The sequence below is a fragment of the Pongo abelii genome, chromosome 1, assembly GCF_028885655.2.
Source record: "Pongo abelii isolate AG06213 chromosome 1, NHGRI_mPonAbe1-v2.0_pri, whole genome shotgun sequence".
NCBI lineage: Eukaryota > Metazoa > Chordata > Mammalia > Primates > Hominidae > Pongo > Pongo abelii.
Genome location: NC_071985.2, coordinates 15,668,599 through 15,690,045, shown reverse-complemented (window position 1 = coordinate 15,690,045; position 21,447 = coordinate 15,668,599). Strand labels below are relative to the sequence as shown.

Here is a 21,447-nt window from a genome sequence, read left to right as displayed (position 1 = left end):
CCAGGCTGCTCTGCTCTCGAACTCCTGACCTCAAGTGATCCGCCCACCTCAGCCTCCCAAAGTGCTGGGATTACAGGCATAAGCCACCACACCCGGCAGCTCCCACTGAATTCACACTGAACAGTCCCCCCACCCCAATTCCCTCTTCCTACTCTTGGCCTCCTCCTGATCCCTCCATGTATTCATAGCACAAATATTTATTTCATGCTTACTCTGTGGCGGGCACCACATACAGTGCTGAGATTCCACACTGGCAAAACAAGGCAGCCCTTCCTGTTTTGTAACTTTACAAGGGAAAAAATTTATAGAGCACTTATTCTGTGTCCAACACTGTGCTAAGTACTTTACAAGCATACCTCGCTTATCTTCCCAATCCTAAATGGTTGGTATGGTTATTATTGCCGTTTTTACAGAAAGAGAAACTGAGGCTTAGAAAGGTTGTTTCATTCTACAAAGGCTGCACTAAGAGTAGGTGGCTGCAAGCGGTAGTTGAGCCTAGATGATCTGGCTTAGAATGCCAAGTTCTCAGTTTTCATATCAGCCTGTTAATTGTCTACAAAGTTTTGCCATTATCAATTGTCTGTTTATATTCTTCAACCTCTATTATTTGTTAAGGACACAGCAAACATTGAGAATTAAATGTCTAATGGAGGAATTTTGCCTTCCACTGGGTTAAATAGAATGCAAAAGATATTTTTTATACAGCTGACCCTTGAACAACATAAGAGTTGGGGTGCTGACCCTTTATGTAGTCAAAAATCTATGTATAACTTTTGACTCCCCCAAAACTTAACTATTAATATCCTACTGTTGACCAGAAGCCTTACCAATAACACCAACAGTCAATTAACACATATTTGGTGCATTATATGTATTATATACAGTATTTTTACAACAAAATAAGATACAGAAAAAATGTTATTAAGAAAATCAGAAGGCAGAGAACATATATTTACTATTCATTAAGTGGGAGTGGATCATTTTCATGTTTAGTAGGCTGAGGAGGAAAAGGAAGAGGAAGAGTTGGTCTTGCTGTTTTACAGGTGGCAGAGGTGGAAGAGATGAAGGTGGAAAGGGAGGCAGGAGAGGTAGGCACACTTGGTGTAACTTTATGGAAATGTCTCATAATTTCTCTCTGTCTTTTGCTTTTTTATTTCTCAAAAAGTAATTCTATCGCTTGAACCTGGGAGGGTGAGGTTGCAGTGAGCCGAGATTGCACCACTGCACTTCAGCCTGGGTGACAGAGTGAGACTCCGTCTAAAAAAAAAAAAAAGTCTATATGGTACCAATCCTTCTTCTGCCATTTGCTTTAGTTTCAATGCCCATATCATAGATGGTTCATGTCATACAAGAAGCCAAAAATGGTCTTGAATAATCAGAACGCGTCTGCCAGATTATCTAATGTCAATTTGTTTTCTGGCACTGCACTGTTTTTTCTATGCCTTCTTTCTCGTCATCTGGCACTGGTTTGGAAGCATTCATCTGCATCAAGTCATCGTCTGTTAACTCCTCTGGTGTGGTGTCTATTAGCTCTTGAATTCCTCCAAGATCCACATCTGGAAACCCTTCACCCCTGCCCGCCACCTTTTTGTCATCTCCACAATCTCTTTTATGATTTTTTTGATTGGCTCTATCATAAATCCTGGGAAGTCATGCTCAACGTCTGGACAGTTTTCCCCAGCATAAATGTATTATTTCAGACTTGATGGCTTTTGTGGCTTTTTCTGTAATAACAATGGCATCTCTGATGGTGTAATCCTTCCAGACAGAATAGATGATGTTCTGTCTATCAGGGCTCTCTTCCATAGCATTGACAATCCTTCCATAGAGTACTGTGTATAATGAGCCTTAAAGGTCCTTATGACCCCCTAATCTAGAAACTGAATTAGAGACATTGTGTTTGGGGGCAATTAGACCATTTTGATGGCTACCATGTTGAATTCAGGGGATTCTGGGTGCCCAGGAACATTGTCCAATATCAAAGGAAATTTAAAATGCAGTCCTTTACTGGCAAGGTACTTCCTGAGTTCAGAGACAAAACCAATCCAGAAAAAGCATTCCCACTTTTCAGGCCTTCTTGTTATATAACCAAAAGACCGGTGACTGGTGTTTATCTTTTCCCTTCAAGGCTCAGGGGCTAGTGCCTTTATAGATAAAGGCAGTCCTGATCATAAACACAATTGTCTTTGCAGAAAAAAGTAGAGTTATCCTATCCCTTCCTGACTTAAATCCTGGTGCCTGCTTCTCTTCTGTACTAATAAATATTCATCCTTTGTGGCATTATTTTTCCCCAGAATAAGGCACTTTTATTTGCATGAAGATCCTGTTTAGGCAGATATCCTTTCTCCTCCATGATTTCCTTACTGGTGTCTGGGAACTTGTCTGCTGTCTCTTGGCTGGTAGAAGCTGCCTCTCCTATTATCCTGACCTTTTTTAAACCGAAACTCTTTCTAAAATTATCAAACCATCCTTTGCTGGCATTAAATTCTCCAGCTTTAGATCCTTCACCTTCCTTGTTATTTAAGTTGTCATATAATAACTTTACTTTTTATGAAGTCATATTAGACTCTACAGGTATGCCTTTCTTATAGCAATCCTGAACCCACAAAAAAGCTGCATCTTCCTTCCTTCCTTGCTTCCTTCCTTCCTTTCTCTCTTTCTTTCTTTTTTGAAACAGGGTCTCACTCTGTCACCCAGGCTGGAGTGCAGTGTCATGATCTCAGCTCACTGCAACCTCTGCCTCCCAGGCTCAAATGATTCTTTCACCTCAGCCTCTGGAGTAGCTGGGACTACAGGCTTGGCACCATGCTCGGCTAATTTTTGTGGGTTTTTCTGTAGAAGAACTGAGTTTCACCATGTTGCCTAGGTTGGTCTTGAACTCCTGGACTCAAGGGATCCACCTGCCTTGGCCTCCCAAAGTGCCGGGATTACAAGCATCAGCCACTGCACCCAGCTGCTGCATTTTCAATATAAGATAAAAACATAGTTTGCAAAAAATGCAAGATTTTCACACGTGCCAGTTTAACTGCAGAAATGGCTTTACAAATTTCTTTTTCTTTTTTTACAATGGTTCTCAATGCTTGATTGTTTTATCTTGAAATGGTGGGCAAACACAGCTGCAGATCTCAATCTATGGTACATATTAAGCAATTCAGCTTTTTCTGGTAATATCATGAGTTTTCTCTGCTTCTTGTGAGCACTCCAAGCATCACTAGTGGCACTTTTTATGGGCCCCATGGTGCTAATCAAGGTTTATTATATTGCACTACACATGATGAAAAATATGTGAGACTGTGAGATCACTTTTTACTGCAATATGCCATTTACTGGAGAGATGAACTGCTCATGCAGAGATGATTAACATCATATGGCATTTTCAGTGTTTGATACTCCCAACCCTTGAGCTCACTGCAATGGCAACAGGAGGTGGCTACACAATTTTTAACTGCATAAATTTAAGATTTAAACTACAAAATTTTTAATTGCATAAAATTCACTGTAGTGAGTACTACAGTGAATTGTACGAAATTATGATTTAATACTGCATGTTTACATTTGTTTACATTTCTCTCAATTGCAAATGATGCCATATATGGTCTAAGTACTTGTGTGTGCAACTTTTCATAATTTTTAACTCTTAATATAATAGTTTGTATATATTTTAAGGTAGTAAGTGATAAAATAGACTAGTATCTATGTGTATGTTATGCACTAATAACATACCTAAATTTTTCTTAATTGAAAAATATTTCTAGACTACGCACCTCATCTGTGAGATTTTTCAAATTGCTGTAGTTCTCTGAAAATTTTTCCAATATACTCACTGAAAAATATCTATGTATAAGTGGAACTGCACTGTTCAAACTCATGTTGTTCAAGGGTCAACCATATATGGAGAATCCTAGAATCCAATAGAGTAGAATTACTCTGCAAATAAATCATTCCCTGTCTAGAACTCCTTGGGCATGTCCTATGCTAAGAGCCAATTTCCTCACATTAAATACAATAACAGATATTTAGGCATAAGCACTGGGTGGTTGACCATGGTTCCACAAATATTTCCCACTGAACAATATACTGCTGCCTGAGGGAAGTGTGATTATTGTGAATATTTATTAATTAAAAAATGAAAAATATTTACTGTATACATATCACAGGAAAGAATATTATAGAAAATAAAAAGAACTAAGAGATGCAGTAATTAGTCATACAATTCAGCTTTGTTTATTTTTAATGTTTTTCCTGATTATAAAAACAATATATACCCACCGTGGAAAATTTGAAAAATATTAACAGGTACAAGAAAGGAAAGTCATCTATATACTCTACTATTACCCAAAGACAACTGCTAAGAGCTAGTTTTATTCCCATGCAGTTGATTAATAATGTGGATATCGTTTAATTTTGTAACAAAATACAAATATTTTACATATTTGAAATTCTACATAGTTTTGCTTCAATAGTCTTTGGACACATCTTTAATGTGTTTCCTCCTAAGAGTGTACAATCTAGTGGAGAGACAATACATTTGCTCACAAAAATAACAGGCTGGGCGCAGTGGCTGAGGCCAAGGGGGCCGGATCATGAGGCCAAGGGGGCCGGATCATGAGGTCAGGAGTTCGAGACCAGCCTGGCCAATATGGTGAAACCCCGTCTCTACTAAATATACCAAAATTAGCCGGGCGTGGTGGCACATGCCTGTAGTCCCAGCTACTCGGGAGGCTGAGGCAGAAGAATCGCTTGAACCCAGGAGGCAGAGGTTGCAGTGAGCCGAGATCAGGCCACTGCACTCCAGCCTGGGCTACAGAGTGAGACTCCATCTCAAATAATAATAATAATAATAATAATAATAATAACAACAACATTAGGAGGTGCATGTTAGGGACCTAGTGACTAACAACACTAGGAGGTGCATGTTAGGGACCCAGTGACTCAAACAGAGAGCATGTGTAGCATAAATTCAGATGGAGGAGAGATGGGTTTTTGCATGTTTACATAGTTAAAGGAGGTTACCTGAAGGGCCAATTCGAATGGGATCTTGAAGTAAGGGAAAGTTCCAGTGAAAGTGGCACTGAAGAGGGAAGGAACAGAACTGTTCTAGGATCTAAGGGAGTTGCTAATGTAGCAAACTCAAAACTGTATGGAGTGAATGTTTGCAGATCTCATTCAGGCACTAGAATTCAGCAGGAGGAAGTGGTGAATCCCAGTGTCCCCAGATCTGAAAAATTTTTTTCTGAATATGCAGGTTCCTGAAAAGATAAAAAGCTGACCTTCAGCATCAAACTACTCTCTGCTGGCAAGCTTCCTGATGCCACACAGTGCCCTGTGTTTGTACTGCTGACACGTGTCACATGCAAACACAGTGGTTTATGAAGTGTATTGTCCAGTGTTGTCAAAGAGCTTACAGCTCAGGTGCTGTTCATCCAGGTGTCAGCCCAGTGCCCATAAGACTCAGTGCACAGATAATAACTGGCAGCCAGGGCTGGACTGCTCCAGGAGGCAAAAAAGATCATCCACCTTTTGTGTTCTTTCTCTTTTTCAGCGTCAAGGCCACCACCCCTGATATAGTCGTGGTCTGAAATCATGGAAGCAAACAAGCATGGGTGAGCCCATTCCAAGCTGCTGACCCATATGGCCTGTTCGGGAGAAAGCAATGAGGCAGCTCAGTGAATATTGAGATGACCATCTTACTTCAGCGTGGGAGTACTCTGAGGCCAGGGAGGGTGGGGGAGTGCATGGCTGGGCTGGGGACACCTTCCAAATATGCATGACAGGACAGAGCAGTGGATGGCATTGGAATACCCTCAGCTCCTCCCCCTGTCATTTGATCTGTTTCTCATCCATTTTTCTTCACTTGCTTCTAGGAGAGCCCTTTCTTCTTTTCCTTCCTCTCCTCACCTCTCATACCCATGGAGTACGTGTTGAATGAGAGATGAGCAGGGACCAATTATGATTTAACACTCACAGGTAAAGTGTGATTGGAGGGCATGGGTAAGAGACAGTGATGAAGGCAGGAAAATGATAAGCATCACTCAGGCCACAAGTGTTCAGGCCACCATGGGCCTGTGTGAGCAGGAAGAGGATATGAGGGGCATCATCTGTCACTGCTGCCTCCTGGCAGGCCCTGTCTGGAGGCTGAGCCCAGATCTGCACGCCTCAGAGCATAGCCATCTTACCACAATAAGAGGAGTTGGCAACACCCTCAGCCAAAGGTAACAGAGAAGCTGAGCACCTGCTCCATCTGTGTTCCCTGACACCTGGACGTGGCACCACTGGGGAGTTAGAGATTCAGGGCTAGAAGATTCTGGGCATCCCTGCTTGTGAATCCAAAAATTTTCAGAGGCATCTCAGGGTGACCTTTTGCTTCACTTGTTTCATTCTTTCCCACCCCCTCCCCTTGACCTTATAAATGCTGGAACCATAAAATCTCAGACTTGGAAAGAACCTTAAATGACATCAGCTGAATGCTCTTCATTCTACCTCTCTAATTTGTCATTGTTTGCCTTCGGCTTGAACACTCATGAAAGGGAGCTCACTGTTTTTAGAGGCAGCTCATTCCATTGACAGTCAACTCAAATGAATAGAATGTTCTCTTGTACAGTGAATTTTAAATGTTACACTCTGTATCTTCCACCCATTAATCTTAGCACTGCCCTTTGAAGACATACAAAATAAACTCACATTTTTTTCCATGTGTAGCTACCAGATCCTCCTAAGTTTTCTATTCTCAGGGAAAGCACTTGGAATCCTCCAACCACTTCTCTAATCAGAATTTCCAGACCCATCACCAGCCATGTGCCTCGCATCTGCATCTGTGCCAGGTCTTTCAGGTTCCTTGTACTGTGCCCCACCTGAACCACCCAGCACTCTCTGGAAATGGTGGCTGTCTGCTTCTTCAAGGGCCCCATGTCACAGACAGAGCCTGGGAGCTCATCAGCTTGTGGGAGAGCTTCAGCTTGCTATTAATGCATGTGGCCCCTCTGTCCATCCGAATGTTAACTTTTTTTTTTTTTAGAACGGCCATAAAATACACATAACATAAAATTTAGCATTTTAACCATTTTTAAGTGTACTGTTCAGTGGCATTAAGTACATTCACATTGTTATGCAATCACAACCACCATTTATCTTCAGAATTTTTTCATTTTGAACAATTGAAATTCCATACCCATTAAACAATCAATCCCCCTTCTCTCTTCTCCCAGCCCCTGGCAACCACCATTTCACTTTCTGTTTCTATGAATTTGACTACTCTAGGTACACATGCAAGTGGAATCATATAGTATTTGTCTTTTTGTGAATGAGTTATTTCACTTAGCATAATGTCCTCAAGGTTCATCAAATGTAGAGCAGGTGTCAGAGTTTCCGTCCTTCTTCGGACTGAATACTATATAGCTGTATGTATGTATCATAATTTTTATCCGTTTATCTGTGGATGGACACTTGGGTTGTTTCCACCTTTTAGTTATGGTGAATCATGCTGCTATGAACATGGGTATACAAATATCTGTTCAAGTCCCTGCTTCCAATTATTTTGGGTACATACCCAGAGGTGGAATTGCAAATGCTAACTTTTTGTACTTGTTGCTGATTGACTGGATTTTCCCAACCCTCTATTTGTAAATTTCACTTTTTGATCCCAAGTTCCTATAGAACCACTGTCTCTACAAATTATTCTCATCATCTCAACCTGTTGAGGTCATGAAGCCCATTGATGCCCAAGTATCATACAACACAGTAGTGATCATTTACATCATTAGCTCTACATCAGATTAACTTGCAAGGCTCTGTGCCAAGCCCAGAGTTTGTTTCTCAGAAAGCATGGTCACCAGTCCACAAATTATGTCGGTTAGAAGGGACACTGATGCAGGAAGCAGAAAGAAGCCACAGCCTCTTCCCCTACTCTCTTTACTCCCCCACTCCTACTCCCCTTGATCCCCTCTTTTGTATCTCTGCACTCTTCTCTGAGTTTTCTTCTATATTCCCATTCTCTTCTAAAACATGCTTGGGGATAGCATGTGGCATGCTAGGTGGGGGTGAGTCAGCAGAAATGTCAGCTTGTATGGTCCCTTTAATCCATGTTGGGAGGTCCAGAGAGAAGTAGCTAGTCAGCAGTGAGTTATACACAAATCATGTAGGGTAAAGGTTTCAAACTTTAGAAGAAAAAATTCTAACATTTCCAAGATTGCTAACTTCTTTGAAGACAGAAGCATCTGTCTAGAGCAGTGGCCCAGGACAAGGAAGGAAGGCAGCCAACCTGTATCATCAGGATTCCCATCAACTCAGAGAGCCAGAACCACAGAAGTCTTTGCATTTCCCAGCCCCACATCCAGGCTCCACTCAACGTATCTCGTCCTGTAGGATGAGATCTGTGCCCCCATCAGACCACTTCCATGATATTTCCAGTTTCTACTTGTAGTCTGAGGATAACATGATTTAAAAATATTTGGTATCCTTGGCCTAGTTGTGATGTAGAGCTGGGGCAGAGTCTCAGCCAGAGAAGTGAACTATGGAGAACATGGCAAATTTGTCTGAAGAAAACTTCTAATAATAATTTTTAAAATTCAATGTAGTCAAGATGCATGTTGTTCCAGTTATCTATTATTGTATTACAAGCTAGCCAAAAACTCAATGGCTTAAGACAGCCATCTGATGATATCTCAGGATTCAGGCAGAGCTCAGCTGGGAGTTCTGTTCCTGGGTAGATAGACAGAGGTAAGACACCCAGTGGTATTCAGCAGGTGGATGCCCTGGTTTGAGAATTGAAGATGGCTGCAGTCATCTATCTAGTGTCTTGGCGAGAATGATAAGGAAGCTGGGCTCACTGGGCTGTCCCTTAAAACACCTACATGTGGCCTCTCCAGCATGGCAGCCTCAAGTTAATCAGACATCTTATGTGATAGCTCAGGGCTCCAAGAGAAGATCGTTCCAGTGAACAAAGTTGGAGGCTGCTGGCCTTTTATCATCTAGCCTTGGAAATGACCTCGTATCATCTCTTATGTACTCTGTCAGTTGAAGTAGTCACAAGTTTCAAGGATAGGGGACACAAACCCTACCTTTTGGTGAGGGACTCTCAAAGAATTTGCAACCATATTTCAAAGCTGCCATATGCATGTTGGGGAAACAAGCCCCACACCAACCGGCAGGTACCCCGAGTCCAGCAGAGACACAGGAGTTAGAAAGAGACAGAATAAGCATTTAAAAGGCGGGTCCAGGGGACCGTTGTGTAGGAGGCTTGCTCACGGCCCAGAGCTCTTGGGCTCCAACTAATTTATTGGTTTACAAGCTCTTTGTTCTTAGGGCAGAAGGGAGGGGGAGAAAGGATGAGGAAAAGGATTAATCAGTGAAGGAGAACTCGTGAGTCATTCAATAAGATGTATAGCAGTGGCGGTTTCTGTGAATTTCCTTGAGCAAAGGTGTGTGTCTAAACTACTTAAGATCTTTAACTTATTGGGACTGAAACGGGTGGGAGTGGGTTTCAGGAGGAGCCAAGATGTTTGATTATACTCCACTGCTTCAAGGGAGTGTTATCTCCCTGAGCAGCCTGTGGAATGCCCCCGAGCAGTTATGCTCTCAGGGCATAAAGACATTAAGGCAATAAGGAGACTTTTCTCCTCAGAGGTCACCCATGGGTCCCCATGGGTGTCTCACACAGGGGAGACCAACTCAACTGGCACTCCAGAAACTCTTTTTCCCACAATACCTGTATGTATGTTAGAGTGTGATGATATAACCACACCTGCACCTGCAGTTCATCACAAGTACCCCACACAATCTGACATTCAAAGGGTTGTATGGCTTGGGAAGAGGAACTCACATCCTGTTGGGGAATCAGAGGTTTCATGAGTGAGCTAGGTCCTGAAGGATATAAACTGTGTTACAGATGGAAATGAAGGAGGAACTGTCCAAGCAGAAGGAATCAGGTGAGCAGAGACATAGGGAGAAAAATGATCATGACAGGCAGGAGGAGAATTCTGAGGGTCTGCTACAGCCGGGGTTAGCCTCATGAATGAAGAGGTCTCTGAACAGGGCAAATAGGCAAAGATCAAGGATAGGATAGGGCAAGCAAGGGTTACAGAGTAGGACAGGGAAGGACATTGTAGGATGGAGACTTGAGGGAGAAGGAGGAATTCAAGTTCTAAAAAAGTAGGGCACTTGCTGATGGGGAAGGGTTCCCAGAGGCAGAAGGACTGAGAGTGGTAAGTGCTTCCTTTCACCTTGAAAATAAGGAGATGCATTTTTCCTTGGGGGTAAGAGAAAAGGGAAGAAATGGATTACTGATGAGTAAATTTTGAAGTACAGAGAAGTAAAGCGGAGGGCTGGCTTCAATCTTTTGAGTAACGTAGGAGGTAAGGCTATTGATTAAAAGTGAAAAATCACTGATACATATGTTAGACATTTGCACGAGTTTCTATGAAAATACAAAATATGACTTGTTTAGAGAACTTCAGTAAAGTAGGCAAATGTTCAGCTAGGTGTTGGAATGATTAATTGTACAATTCAGTTTTGTTTATTTTAAATGTTTTTCCTGATTTCAAAAATAATATATATCCACTGTAGAAAATTTGAAAAATATTAAAAGGTACAAGAAAGGAAAGTCATCTATATACCCTACTATTACCCAAAGACAACTGCAAGGAGCTAGTTTTATTCCTATGCAGTTGATTAATAATGCAGATGTCATTTTATTTTGTAACAAAATACAAATATTTTACATATTTGAGATTCTACATAGTTTTGCTTCAATAGTCTTTAGACACATCTTTAATGTGTTTAATGTCTGTATGGTATCCATGCTGTAGAGATGCCATAACTTATTTAACCATTCTCTATTTTGGAATATTTAGATTGTTCTGAGTCTTTGTTATTTCATCTATACCGTGTGTGTGTGTGTCTCACATGTGTATGCACTATGTTATACAACTACACGTATGTATATATAGATATCGTCTATGACCAGTCTTTGTAAGTGCCTCTCTGATTGTTTTTTCTTAGGACATATCACTGAATCAGAACAAATAAACCCTTTCAAGGTTCTTGAGACGTATTGCTAAATTGCCTTTCCAGAAAGGGCGTACCAATTTTTATTTTCATCCACAATCAGGCAGCTCGCTGACCCTCGCCCACATTTTTGTCACTTTAAAAAGAAGTGACAGTTGGGAAAGCTCAGTTTCTTCTGGCAGTTGACACATCTGGGATGTTTTTCTCACCATAAAACCTAAGGTCATGTTTTAGAAAATTCGAACTCAGAAATAGGACTTCTCTGAGACTCTCCTTTTCCCTCAAGTCCTCTTTGTGAGGGGGATGGGTGGGAGAGAGGACACTGATTCAAGGTGCCTTCCAACTCTGATGTTCTGGCATTTTCACCGTCATTATTGGCACCAGATTGCTCAGTCCTTCGACCAATAAGACAAAGAAGGAAAGTACTTCAGCGCTTGCTGTTTTGTAATACTTTGATTAGGAGAAAATAAGTGGGAAACAAGAGTAGCTCGGACAGGGGGCTTGGACGGCCAGCTCATTGCCCAGAAGCGGCCCACACTACACGCGCGCGATCACACACACACACACACGCACACGCCGCGAGCGGTCAGCTAGAGTTTGGCTACTGGACCCAGGAAGGGAGGGAGCGGGAGGAGCTGGTGGCGGTCTGGTCGGGGTCTGGGCGCCACCGAGCGCCCGCCCCACCTCTGGAGTGCGCGGAAGGCGGTGCGTCCCGGGCCCCGGCAGCCCAGCCCAGGCGCTCTGGCCAAGTTTGCGCGCGGTCTCCGCTGACTTTCGGGTTACCTGAGCCGGCAACCACGTCAGCGCCACATCATCTGGGCTTTTTATATTGCAAGGAAACAGGAAAAGAAGGAAGAAAAACATCGCCCGAGAGAGCCAATCGCAGGAAGACGGCGCTGCCCGGAGGAGCGGGGCGGGCGCGCACGCGGGGGAGCGGGCGGCGGGCGGGAGCCAGGCCCGGGCGGGGGCGGGGGCGGGGGCGGCTGGGCCGGAGGGGGCGGCGGGCCGCGCTCCGGCCGGTCTGCGGCGTTGGCCTTGGCTTTGGCTTTGGCTTTAGCGGCGGCGGTGGAGAAGATGCTGCAGTCCCTGGCCGGCAGCTCGTGCGTGCGCCTGGTGGAGCGGCACCGCTCGGCCTGGTGCTTCGGCTTCCTGGTGCTGGGCTACCTGCTCTACCTGGTCTTCGGCGCAGTGGTCTTCTCCTCGGTGGAGCTGCCCTATGAGGACCTGCTGCGCCAGGAGCTGCGCAAGCTGAAGCGACGCTTCTTGGAGGAGCACGAGTGCCTGTCTGAGCAGCAGTTGGAGCAGTTCCTGGGCCGGGTGCTGGAGGCCAGCAACTACGGCGTGTCGGTGCTCAGTAACGCCTCGGGCAACTGGAACTGGGACTTCACCTCCGCGCTCTTCTTCGCCAGCACCGTGCTCTCCACCACAGGTAGGGTATCCTGCGCGCCCCCGGCCGCCCCGGCCACCTCGCCCACAACCCACACACCCCGACCCCGGCGTCCCGGGCCCCTCTAACCCTCCCACGCCACCCCCCACCTTTCGCCATCCCGGCTCCTCCAGCCTGCCTCCCCTCACTGTCCTCCCGACCCTCCGACCTTCCCCTTACTGGCGTCCCCGGCCTCTGCCTCGGTGACTCGGGGAGGGCAAGCCCTGCAGAGCCGGAAGCCAGAGAGGTGGCTCCAGACGTGACTTGGTTGTTGGCGTCCGTAACTCTGGGGAAGTGGTCCCTAACTTCGGCCTGGGTGGCTGCAGTGCTTCCTCCCCTTGAGTTCTTTTTTCGCAACCCACTAAGCCAAACTGTCGGGTTTGAATGTGTAGTAGCACCTGGCCGCCGGGCGGCAAGGCAGCGGGATGATGGAAACTCACCACCATCCTCCCGACCCCATCCCAGAGGTCGAGGCTGCAGTCTAGTAATAATACCTTCTAAAGGGTCACCTTCCGGAGTCTGCCGTCCCTTTGGACCATGCACAGATATTCCAGCTCTTTTGTACCTTAGGGGCAGTTTTGGGGGTAGCCGAGTGACATCACTCTGCTTTTCCCAGGTGACCTCTGGGCGGACAGGCCGATCCGGTTTCTTTTCAGAGTAGGAGGAAGGGTGGGGAAGAGTAAAGGAACCATAGGATTGCCTAAGATCTGACTAAATGGGGGCACCCTGATTCAGCAGTTCCTTCAACTTGAGGTGTGCGAGGCTCCCCATAAACTTCGAAGCGCCACGTTCCCGTATGACTCACCCGCGGGGCGTCCGGCCATGGAGGAGCGTCCTCAGGTGAAGGATGAGGCCGGGCGCATGCCCCAGGGCTCGGTCACTGTGCCAGATTAGATGAATGAAGGCCGAATTTCCCCAGCTGGACCTAGTAAGGCACATACCCAGAGTGGAGACATCAATTGGTATTTGGACAGTGGGAGGAATCTCAAAGAGCGTTCAGCACAGTCCCTTCTTTTGATCTATGAGATCCAATCTTTGAAATAATCCATCTCGTCATGCACAAGGTCACACACTTCCTAGTTACCAGTGTCGTCCTGGAACCTGGGCCTTGTGATTTCTCTGCCAGGAACACTTTGTAACCCCCCACCCTCAACCTTTACAGGTGAATCACATCCCTTTGTGTGTCTCCCAACTCTTACTTCCTCCCCACCAGCTATCCACCACCCAAATTATTGTGTATAAGTCCCTTTGGGCTATATCTTGTTGACTGTCTTGGTAATTACTTGGTAATGAGTAATAATACACTATTCATGTAGATCACATGAAACAATTATTCAGAGGTCTGGGGTGAATTACTAAACTGATGTATCTACCCTGAAATAAACAGAAGTGGAATTCTAGCTTGTATTGTGAGATCTAAAAAACTGTGTTAAATGTAGCGCTAGACAAGACAGACCTGTTATCTCACTTTCCAAAGAATGCCTGTTCCCTTGCCAATACAATTTAATTTTTCTTTCCATAACTCTGCCTCCATTGTCTTTACCTAGTTCTCTGTTCCTCAGATCATTTAGGAGTCACCATGCCTTTCCTTTAGAGTATATGTGTGCTATATTGAGAGTCATTCATTCTTCCCAGAAGTAAATGTTTCCATGGGGCTACAGAAAGTTTACAACTGGGTCACAATGCTGGGTAAACATTTTGAAGGATGATTATAGCGTGTGGTGTTTTCTTACTAATGATATTGTGAGGATAGAACAAGAATAAGAACAATTTCGAGGAAAAAAGTTTGCTTTTATCTGGGTGGGATTTTTCGTGACTCATATATAGTCTTAACATCGTATTGTCTAATTAAATGTTAAAAATTAGTTTATAATCTTGAATAGATGAGATATTCTTCCCAAAACAGAATTAGAAAAAGTGGTAGTTTCTGTTTAAGAAAGGGATGGGGTGGGAATAGACGTCTTATTATTGATATTCAGATTGCTTTGTAGTTCCTAAGAAAGTCTGTATTCATGCAAAACAAGTGTTCATTTAAGAAATCAGTGCAAGGGGCACTTAAGGATAAACTAAATGAAAAAGGTGCCTCTTGGTTTGTAAAGTTAGCACATCAATGAATTCTTGTTATATGAATACAACTATTCTAAATGAAAAGTACTCTTCTGTTGGTTTTGTACTGCCCCATTATTTGACACATTTGATATTTCTTAAGGTTTCAAAATTATAATTACCCATTATTTGATACATTTGATGTTTTTTAAAGTCTTCAAATTATCATAGGTGCCCTGGCCATGAATCTTATAATGGGTGAGAAATCTTTTCTTTCCTACAAGGGGAAATAAAGAGATGTTAAATTGTTTGCTGGAAACAAACAATATTTTAAATCGCTTGCTGGAAACAGACAATTTTTTAGAGTAAAGCTGATGTGCTTCATTACTAGGAAAATATTTTCTGGAAAAGCGCCAACCAAATAAAATGAATTGCAGTCGCTTTTTGTTTTTTGGGAGGATATTAGACATGTTGTGCTTTTTTTTTCTTTTCTTTTCTTAACACTTCTAGTCCTTTTGAAGGCAAATCACTGAAATAATTTTACCTAATTAATCAGTACAGTCAGTCCTTGACTTATTCAGAATGCTAACAATGAGCATTACGAAGATGCTGTTATTGGTAGTCATCGTTGTAACACAGGCCCATGAGTGCATTTATGTCAGAATCTTCTCACCCCAGAATGTACAAACTTCCATTTCTGGAAGGAACTGAGTAAAGTCTTCATGGTCTACTTGGAAGAAGGCTTAGGTTGGTAATTCAGCAATATTCTTCTCATTCTGTGCTTTGCCAAAGCCTCTGAATTATTTCCAGCAAACAATTTAACATCTCTTTATTTCCCTTTGTAGGAAAAAAAAGATTTCTCACCCATCATAAGGTTCATGGCCGGGGAACTTATAATAAAATGCAAATTAACAAGATCAAAGCACACACATTTAGTTAATATAAGTTTTAGATGACATAGACGCCTTTAGAAATGAAGACCCAAAGAAACAGGGAAGTTTATGTATTTTTAGGGACAGTTGTGTAGACGAATGATTGGAGAACAAAAGGATATGATCTGACTGAGCACGGTGGCTCACACAGGTACTCCCAGCATTTTGGGAGGCCAAGGCGGCAGGATTGCTGGAGCTCAGGAGTTCAAGACTGCAGTGAGCTATGATTGCACCACTGCACTCTAGCCTGGGCAACAGAGTGAGACCTCATCTCTACTAAAAGTTAACAAAATTAGCCTGGAGTGATGGCGTGTGCCTGTAGTTCCAGCTACTTAGAAGGCTGAGCCATTGAGCCCAGGAGTTTGAGGCTGCAGTGAGCTGTGATTGAGCCACTGTGTTCCAGCCTGGGCAACAGAGCAAGACTCTGTCTTGGAGCGGGGGGAAAAAAGGAAAAAAGAGGATATGATCTAAAAAGCTAATAAACTGGAGGAATTTAGCAAGGCCTATTTGTTCAGATTTTTCTTGGCATCTCTATGTCTTCAAGGATAGAGCATTCCTTTTCTCAAGATATAGGATGGGCTCCCTTGTAATGAGGGTCTTCTTCAAAGGAAGGGCAGAGCTTCAGGTAAGAAGGTTGAGAGGAAGGTGAGAATGACCTTCCTGCTTCTGCTGTTTTCTCAAATGGTAAGGTGCCCTGTTTGGGGGTCGCATGCCCTGAACTCTGTCACCCTTCATTCTAAAAGATACAGCAACATCTGCATAGGAATCATATGAGAACGAGTGAAACACTACAATACAGTTTTGAGCTTTTCAGAAAAAAGAGTTGTATACAAAAAAAAAAAAAAAAGGAAGTATTATAGACTGCAGAATTTCCCTCAGAACTTTTATTCTGTGTGTTTTTTTCCCCCCCCAAGGATTGAGGAAATAATGTCCAGGTGATATTTGGGGAGTAAGAAATAGTTATTAAACTTTGGTAGCCATCTAAAACTTTGGACAGTGTCATTCATTCTTAAGAACAATTTGTGACGTTGATTTACTAAAGTTTACTTCTTTATTCATTCCCCAAAGCAAGGCCATGTTATGATGACAACTGTTGGGTAAAAATACAGCTTTTGCCCAGGCACGGTGGCTCACACCTGTAATCCCAGCACTTTGGGAGGCTGAGGCGGGCAGATCATGAGGTCAAGAGATCAAGACCATCCTGGCCAACATGGTGAAACCCCGTCTTTACTAAAAATGCAAAAATTAGCTTGGTGTGGTGGCGTGCGCCTGCAGTCCCAGCTACTCAGGAGGCTGAGGCAGAAGAATGGCTTGAACCCGGGAGGCGGAGGTTGCAGTGAGCCGAGATCACACCACTGCATTCTAGCCTGGCGACAGAGCAAGACTCCATCTCAAAAAAACAAAAACAAAACAACAAAAAAAGTCAAAATAATTTTTGTATTCATGCAGTATGCAAACTTTTAGTACCTTTTGCTGCTTTGTAAATGTGGGATCCATGTGACAGCTCAGTTCCTGTTCCTTTTTATTTATTTTTATTTTTTGGAGATAGGGTCTCACTCTCTCACTCAGTCTGGAGTGCAGTGACACCATCATGGGTCACTTCAGCCTCTAACTCCTGGGCTCAGTTGATCCTCCCACTTCAGCCTCCTGAGGAGCTGGGACTACAGGCACACACCACCACACCTGGCCAATTTTTAAATTTTTCTTTAGAGAGGGTGGTCTTGCTTTGTTGCCTGGGTTGGTCTCAAACTTGTTGCCTTAAGCTATCTCCCACATCAGCCTCTCAAAGTGCTGGAATTACAGGCGTGAGCCACCATGCCTGGCCCCTGTTCCTGTCATTGGTAGCCCTGGTGCCTTCAGTCAGGATGCTGCTTTATCCCTATTTATGAAGAGATGCATTGAAACTCTAAAGTGTTCAGTAAGTGAACTTAATTGGGCTTGGTGTACAGTGGCTTTTGATTAAGGCAGGCAGGGAGCTGCTACAACATAGGTAGTTTTCAAATAAAGAAGATGGGAAGAGGCAATGGGGGATGCTGGACTGATCCTTAGTTGTCAAATTATTTTCAGTAGTACAAATGTGTTGTTACCATCAACAAATACTTGTTGCGCTTTTAGAATAGAGTGAAGTGGGCCAGACACGGTGGCTTACGCCTGTAATCCCAGCACTTTGGGAAGCCGAGGCAGGCGGATCATGAGGTCAGGAGTTCAAGACCAGCCTAGCCAACATGGTGAAACCCCATCTGTACTAAAAATACCAAAATTAGCCAGGCATGGTGGTGCACGCCTGTAATCCCAGCTACTCGGGAGGCTAAGACAGGAGAATTGCTTGAACCCAGGAAGTGGAGATTGCAGTGAGCCAAGATCATGCCACTGCACACCAACCTGGACAACAGAGCAAGACTCCTCCGTCTCAGCGGGGGGTGGGGGGGGTGGCGGCAGGGGGGTGAAGAATAGAACGAAGTAGGCAAACTACGAACTAGGGCCCCTGGACCTAATCTAGCCCACCACCTGTTTTTGTGCTGCCTGAGCTATATATTTTCAAATGGTTGGGACAAAAAAAAAAAAAAAGAAAAAGAAAAATAATGTTTTCTGACACAGTCAAGTTTTATGAAAATCAAATTTCATTGTCCATAACACAGTTTTATTGGTGTGCAGCCACACCTGTTTGCTTCTGTATCATTTATGACTGCTTAGTGGCTAAGGTGGCATCGTTGAATAGTTGAACAGAAGCCATTTGGCCACAAAACCTAAAATATTTACTGTCTGACAAAAAATGTTTGCTGACATCTGCTTCAGAATGATACTTGAAAGGTATGCTAAGAGTATTCTGCATATTTCACTTTCTTCTGGGAAACTTTGTGTAAGAAAGTTCAGCTTCTCAGACTTCTTTGTGCTGTTGTTTTAAGTGGTATGCAACATTGAATAAATTATGTATCACCACCAACCACTTTCAAAACAAATGTTTATTTCAGATGCCACTTACTTGTGGTCCAATTTGTGTCACTGCTTTTTTTTTTCCTTTAATGATGACAGTCTACACTTCACATTGCGATTATCTTATCTAAAATGATTAATAAATACTAAATTATATCTACTATAGAATTTACATAAAATTAAACAAGCAAACTCTGTATCAGCCGGAAGAGACATCCAAAATCCCATATTCTGATGTTTGTGCTCTGTATTCACAGGTCTTGATTTTGAGCCTTTACATTTAGTTCTAGAAGTTTTAATTATCTGGTTTTCAAGCCTATAATATAAGAAATTACAGAGGGAAAGGCACAGCTATGGGGAAATAGACATGGCAGGTTATAAAAAGATAAATAGTTAAAAAATTCCAAACTAAAATTTTATTTTAAAATAACATCTTTATTGAACCCTTTATATGTGCCAGGCAATGTTTACACATATTCTTTTCCATGCATTGCAATAAACTGATGAGATATGGGTATCATTGTCTTCACTTTACAGAGGATGAAATGGAAATTAATAGGTTGAACAACTTCTCTACTTAGGTCCCAAAGCCGGAAGTGACATGGTCTTAATTTGAATGCAGTTATGTCTAAGAACCTGAGCTTTAGTAGCATCTGGGCATAGGAGCTTGTTATGGGCCAAATCGTCTCCCTCAAGTTCTTATGTCAAAGTTCTACCCTCAGTATTTCAAAATGTGACTGTATTTATAGGTAACATCTTTAAGGAGATAATTAAGTGAGAAGGTGGCCATCTGCAAGCCAAGAGAGAGGCCTCAGAAGAAATGAAGTTTGTAGACACACTTATCTTGAACTTGAAGCCTCCAGAACTTTGAGAAAATAAATTTCTGTTGTTTAAGCCACCCACTTGTGATATTTTGTTAAGGCAGCCCTAGCAAACTAATATAGAGGTACATGATAATTTTTATTTAGTTGCACAAAAACCATACAAATAGTGGAGGACAAGAGACAGAATCTTTTAAGTGTTTAGTCTTGCAATGAACAATTTTGTATACCTGAACGGGGCATCATTGTTTTAGAGCGCAATATAGTAATCCATGTCCTTGAATCATCAAGAAAAATACCTCAACATGTTTCTACTTAAGAAGGCAGGGAAGTGTATAATAAATTCTAGAAACATTTCCACCCAATAATGGTCAAAGAGAACAGATTCTTAGTGTTTAAATCTGTAAACTCGTACCTGTCTATAAAACATATCAGTTTTTAGTATTTTGAAGGTTTGGGAGTTTTTTTAACTATAAATTTGTTATTATCTATGCCTATTTTATAGCCCCTGGAAGATACTGCTACTATTATCAATAACTTGGAAGAAATGATGTCTTTCCTTTTATGACATAACTGTAAGTCCTATCAAGGACAGAATCTTTGATTGAACCAGTAACCTAATGGGAACTCCGGTGCTCTCAGAACAAGCTGTTTTATGACATTGCTCATTGGAGTGTTACTGTGTGTGATTGTCATTTTATAGCCCCCAGAAGATACTGCTACTATTATCAATAACTTGGAGGAGATGATGTCTCTTCTTTTATGACATAACTGTAAGTCCTATCAAGAACAGAATCTTTGATTGAACCAGTAACCTAATGGGAACTCTGGTGCTTTGAGAACAAGTTGTTTTATGACATTGCTCGTTGGACTGTTGCTGTGTGTGAGTGTCTGTTGTCTTTGGAGCATGTGAATTGCCGACACTCAATTGTTTTGACCCATAAAAATGGCAATTCCACATGGTTCAGCTTACTACAAGGTTGGTTTCAGGGACAGAAATCTCATCTGCCTCATACACTCTGACATACTCAGAGTTGCACTGTGCTGGGTTTTATTCTCCAAAGACGTCTTCCAATTGTATTGTTGACAAATCCGTGAAATACTAAGGTGCTGAAGTTCTCCATTGACTGTGTCATGCCCAGGTGGCTTATTCATGGCAGGAGATAAAGGTTGTCTCTTTATTGGAAAGCAAGCAACTTTTGGGGTGTTTGATTGACTCCCATGATCCTTCTATCTCCTAGAGTCAGTCTGTACTCCGACTTTCTTTGTTTCTTTTGCATAGATCCCTTATTTTTTGTCCAATCCCCAAATTGGTGGCCCACTCTCTGTCAGCAGCATATTGCAAGGTGATGCCCCTGATCTGAGTCTGAATGGAGGAAGAAAGAGAATGGGGAGTTGGAGGTGTAGGGTTTGTGCACCTGAAAGGACTGTGGGATTGTCTCCTTGAACTTGAGTCAGATCAGAAGGGCTTATCTGTGACTTTCTACTGGTTTTCATGTTTGCCTTCTTTAATTTGTAAAACAGCTGATTGTTATATTGACAAGATTAATTTGCTTAGGTTAGACATGGGAGTGTTTTTAATTTGCTACCGTCTGCTCAATCCCAGATCAGAGTCTAACTTTTTGCATTAGCTCCTCTGACTGGGATCGACGAACTTTGTGAAATAAAAGCCTGCCCGCTGCTGCCTCTGAGACTCAGTTATTAGTGCCCATGGAAGGGCTTTAGGCAGAAAGCTCCAGGAAGCTCAGAGACAGTCGGTGAAATCATGGCTGATGCATTCAGAGGACAGAAAGCCAGGCACAGAGTGTTACATACAACATTTTCTCACCCATATGTGGAAGCTAAAACAAGTTAATCTCAAACAGTTTTTCTAATGTACTAACTTCTGGGATTATCTTTTCAAAAAGAAACAGTGGAAGATAATGAAAACAAATGGAAATTGTTAGCAAGAGAAAAAAAAAGGTTGGCTTTATAGAAGTAAAAAGCAAACCGAGCATACTAGGATCTGGGAAGGATACGGGGAGGGGGGATGGGGAGAGATTTGTTACAGGATACAAAATTACAGCTAGATAGGAGGAATAAGTTCTGGTTGTCTATACCACTGTAGAATGACTATAGTTAACAGTAATATATAGTTTCAAGTCGCTAAAAGAAAGGTATTAAATGTTCCCAACACAAAGAAATGATAAACATTTGAGATGATGGATATGGTAATTACCCTGATGTGATCACTGTACATTATGTGTATTGAGGTATCACTGTGTACCTCATAAATATGTAAAATTAT

At 42.7% G+C, this 21,447-nt stretch overlaps 1 protein-coding gene across 1 annotated transcript in view; it reads left to right on the top strand.

The window, feature by feature from the left end:
• Window positions 1-12,050: 12,050 nt before the first annotated feature.
• Window positions 12,051-21,447, top strand: part of KCNK1 (potassium two pore domain channel subfamily K member 1) — a 61,880-nt gene continuing 52,483 nt past the window's right edge. The window contains 1 exon segment of the mRNA NM_001131696.1: window positions 12,051-12,430. Coding sequence (NP_001125168.1) covers window positions 12,076-12,430 — 355 coding nt within the window. The 5' untranslated portion in view covers window positions 12,051-12,075.